This window comes from Camellia sinensis, chromosome 14 (genome assembly GCF_055761805.1).
Source record: "Camellia sinensis isolate YWXY chromosome 14, ASM5576180v1, whole genome shotgun sequence".
NCBI lineage: Eukaryota > Viridiplantae > Streptophyta > Magnoliopsida > Ericales > Theaceae > Camellia > Camellia sinensis.
The window spans coordinates 20,553,754-20,557,452 of NC_138974.1; the positions used below are offsets into that span (position 1 = coordinate 20,553,754).

Consider the following 3,699-nt stretch of genomic DNA (forward strand, 5'->3'; position numbering starts at 1 on the left):
CTAAGGCCTAGTTTGGGAAGACTAAATAAGTGTACTTTTTGACTTTTTATGAAATATGGGTTGGGTTTGGGTTGGGTTTGAAGTGATGTGTTAGAGAGGTGATGTGACTTAAATAAAATGATGTGACTTAAATAGGATAGTGACTTTTTGACTTTTTATCTTTTTTGTCTCATGCCAAACTTGACCTAACTCTACTTAAATGATTTGAATAATTTATTTTTGTAGATTCTCATGCATAGATCGTTATTAATGAAATAAATAAATAAATAAATTGAAGCTAGTGCTGTATGATTTCATTATGGTAGTTTTCATTTTTTTCTTATTATGGACTTGAAAAATTAAAATTAAAATGAAAAACCAAGATCACATATATATATATATATATATATATATATATATATAAAGAAAATCACTTTCGCAGGTGAACGCGATTGCATTTAGCACATGCAACAAGCCTTTTAAACCTCTAAGTTACCCCTAGAGGACGAGTAAAGTCTCGTGAGGGTTTGCAGGAGAGATGATACCCACAAACATCTATCTACTTCTATTTTTTTTTAATTTTTTTGGGTGGATGTTTATTTGCGGGACTTATTACAATATTTAGAGTAATTTTATTCGATTGCATGGCAGTACAGTACTTTAGCAAATCATCAGAGCGGTTCTTGTTGGGTCTCGTACTTGAAGTTGTAGCAATTGACACCAGTGTAAACGCCATCGTCCATGTTGTAAGTAATTTGCTTGCCGTTGGTAAGAGTGTCTTGTTGAGTGTAAGAGAAGGGTACGTCGCAGGAACCCATTGTGGCTAGCAAACTTACCTTCACCCTAGTCATTGGCGGCACAGTAACCTTGTACACAGTCTCTACTACACTTGTTGATGTAATAGTTTCTCCCCACTGGTACGCAGAGTTAATCTCAGCAGACACTTCGATTTGTCCCTTTGCAATGAATGGGACACCAGTTTGTAAGGTGGTTTTGACCCCCAATTTCACGGAGACGCTGGCATTCCAAGTGCTGGTCTTAGTGTCTGTGTATGAGAGCTTCATATCTATAGTGTTGGGTTCTTGGGTATTATTAGTGGCATCTCCATTGGCCATCGTGAGAACATTCTGGTTGTAGATCCTAGCGTCCATGAGTCGGAAATTGACATTATAGATTCTCCTGGAGAGAACAGTTTCGTACACCTGCAGGCGTGCCTCTTTGGTTATGGTGCTGACAGCGGCATTGAGACAATTGGTCTTTCCCTCGGTGGTGAGGCTCTTGCAGAAATTGTTGTTACCCAAGTTGCGGAGAGCGATGATATCGTCCTCCACTTTGATAGGCCAAAACAACGTGTCGGAGTTGTTGCTGGTGGTGTCATCTGAGTCGGCCCAGATCCAATTAGGGCTGCGCCTCCAGAACTTGCCAAAGAAATCGGACTTTATGCGAATGCTCCCGCCATGAGTGGTGAAAACCTCGTTCCCAACTCTTTCGTCTCCAATGTCACTGGATGCGAACTGCAGATATGGGTGTCCCTCGATGGTGCGGGCGCTAAGGAAGTTGCCATTATTGCCCTTGAAGGCGACGTGTTTGGGCAATATCAACAGCGATTCCCAATCGATGATTGTGTAGACATCGCAACCATCTTTGTCAATATCTGCGGAACTGGCAAGTAAGCAGGCATAATGTGCGGGTGAAGTACTTCTCCATAAGCATGCATAGTGACCGAGCTGGACATGGCGAAATCGGAGTGTTTGAGCATCACCATCACTAGCGGTGCCCTGTACGTAGGTGGGCTCGAACAAAGTACATGACCATGTGGATTGGTCTTCATTTGGTTCGTCAGCCCCAGCAACAATCCACCAGTGATTGGCTGACCACCTTACCAAGTATTTGTTGTTGTAACAACACCTTATGTGCACCAGATTTCCACTTCCACTCTTTGCTAACTCCACCTGAAACTTTACGTACGGGCTCACAACCTCCTCTCCGGAGAATTGGACAAACCCATGCACTTGCACATCTTCATTTATGTAGCGCAAGTATTTGTTGTTATAGTTTGATTTCAGCACTAGAAACCTTGGCAATGCCATTCTCTCTCTCTCTCTCTCTCACTTGTCTTTTTTTTTCTTTTTCTTCCTTTCTTGCTTGTGCCTTTTCTACTCAAACTTGCGATGCTATTTATAAGGGAAAATGGTGGTTGTGACGATCCAACTCCAACTCAGTAAATCAACCCAATACCGACAACTTTCTTCTCCTTTTTACCTTGTTTTCTCTCTCATTTATTGGGAAGATGAAAATGATTTTGATACGTATTCAATAAGTTAAAATACAATGATAGAAACTCTTTCATGACTATTTTATAAACCGTTTTTCATGAATTCTAAAATTCTTTTTATTTCATTTGAACAAGTGCAAAGCGGAAAATATCAAAACCTTACACTGAAAAATACTCCTCCCAAATTAATAGTCGTTTTTAAAAATTCAAACTTTTTAAGGAGATATAATCTTGGGTAAATTATGCAAATAGTCCCGGTAATTTACACGATGTGTCAATTTGGTCCTTATAATTTCAATTTGCTTGATTTTGTCCCTTAATTTAATGGATTGTGTCATTTTAGTCCAATAAATAACAGTTGTTAAGTTAATTTAACGGAATGATAAACAATGTGTCAATTTGGTCCATGTACTTTACATGATATGCCAATTTGGTCCCTATAGTTTTAATTTTTTCGACTTTAACAGGGACCAAATTGACACATTGTGAAAAATAAATGAACCAAATTGATACATTGTTTGACTTTTCGTTAAATTAACTTAACAACCATTATTTATTAGACTAAAATGACACAATTCGTTAAATTAAGGGATAAAATTAAGCAAATTGAAACAATAAGGATCAAATCGACAGATCGTATAAACTATAGGAACTATTTGCATAATTTTTCCTATAATCTTTACACTTTGAATTCAAATTTTAAAAAAATAAAATTTCAAAAATACCATTCTATTCTCATTTTTTAATATATTTATAATTACTTTATAAGAGATAATTTTGGAAACTTTTAAATTTAAAGATTTAACTTTTCAAAATGGAAATATATTCTAGACAACAAAAAAATGAAATAATAGACTAATAAAATAAGACGGAGAGAGTATTTACAAAAATAATTTGGCTTCTTTCAAGTTGAGTCAATTTGAGAGAGCGTTTTGGCTTGATAACCCATTTTGGGACTAATTTCAATAATACAAATCGTTTATTTTTTATGACTCACTGAGTAGAGTATTCGTGCAAAAAATCAAGATAATTGGATATCGGTAATTATATGTATGAATTATATTTTATTTTTAAAAAATAGATGTCGAATATAATTTCAAAAATAGCCATTAATTTTTGTGATACAAATGTAATTCAAACATATAATTACTGATATTCGATCATCTTAATTTTTTATATGAATATTCTATTTAATAAGTCCTAAAAAGTAAACAATTTAGATTACCTAAGTCGATCCCAAAATGAACCTACCAAATCAAAATGCTTTCTCAAGTTGAGATCACCAACATGAGAGAAGCTCAACTCTAACCCATAAAAAAAATAAAAAATAAAAAATGGAAAACTTATTATTTTTAATAATTAAAATTATAATATTTTTCATTTTTGTGTAAATAGTTTTTGTTGCCCCCACTGATGTGTTATTCCCCTTTGTATCTATTTTATAT

The 3,699-nt window shown here is 35.1% G+C and overlaps 1 protein-coding gene across 1 annotated transcript; it reads right to left on the reverse strand.

The window, feature by feature from the left end:
* Positions 1–379: 379 nt before the first annotated feature.
* On the reverse strand, positions 380–2,125 carry LOC114297901 (uncharacterized). The gene has a single exon (XM_028242383.2). It carries the CDS (start codon positions 2,067–2,069, stop codon positions 651–653), a length of 1,419 nt encoding a protein of 472 aa, XP_028098184.2. The 5' UTR covers positions 2,070–2,125; the 3' UTR covers positions 380–650.
* Between the last annotated feature and the right edge of the window lie 1,574 nt (positions 2,126–3,699).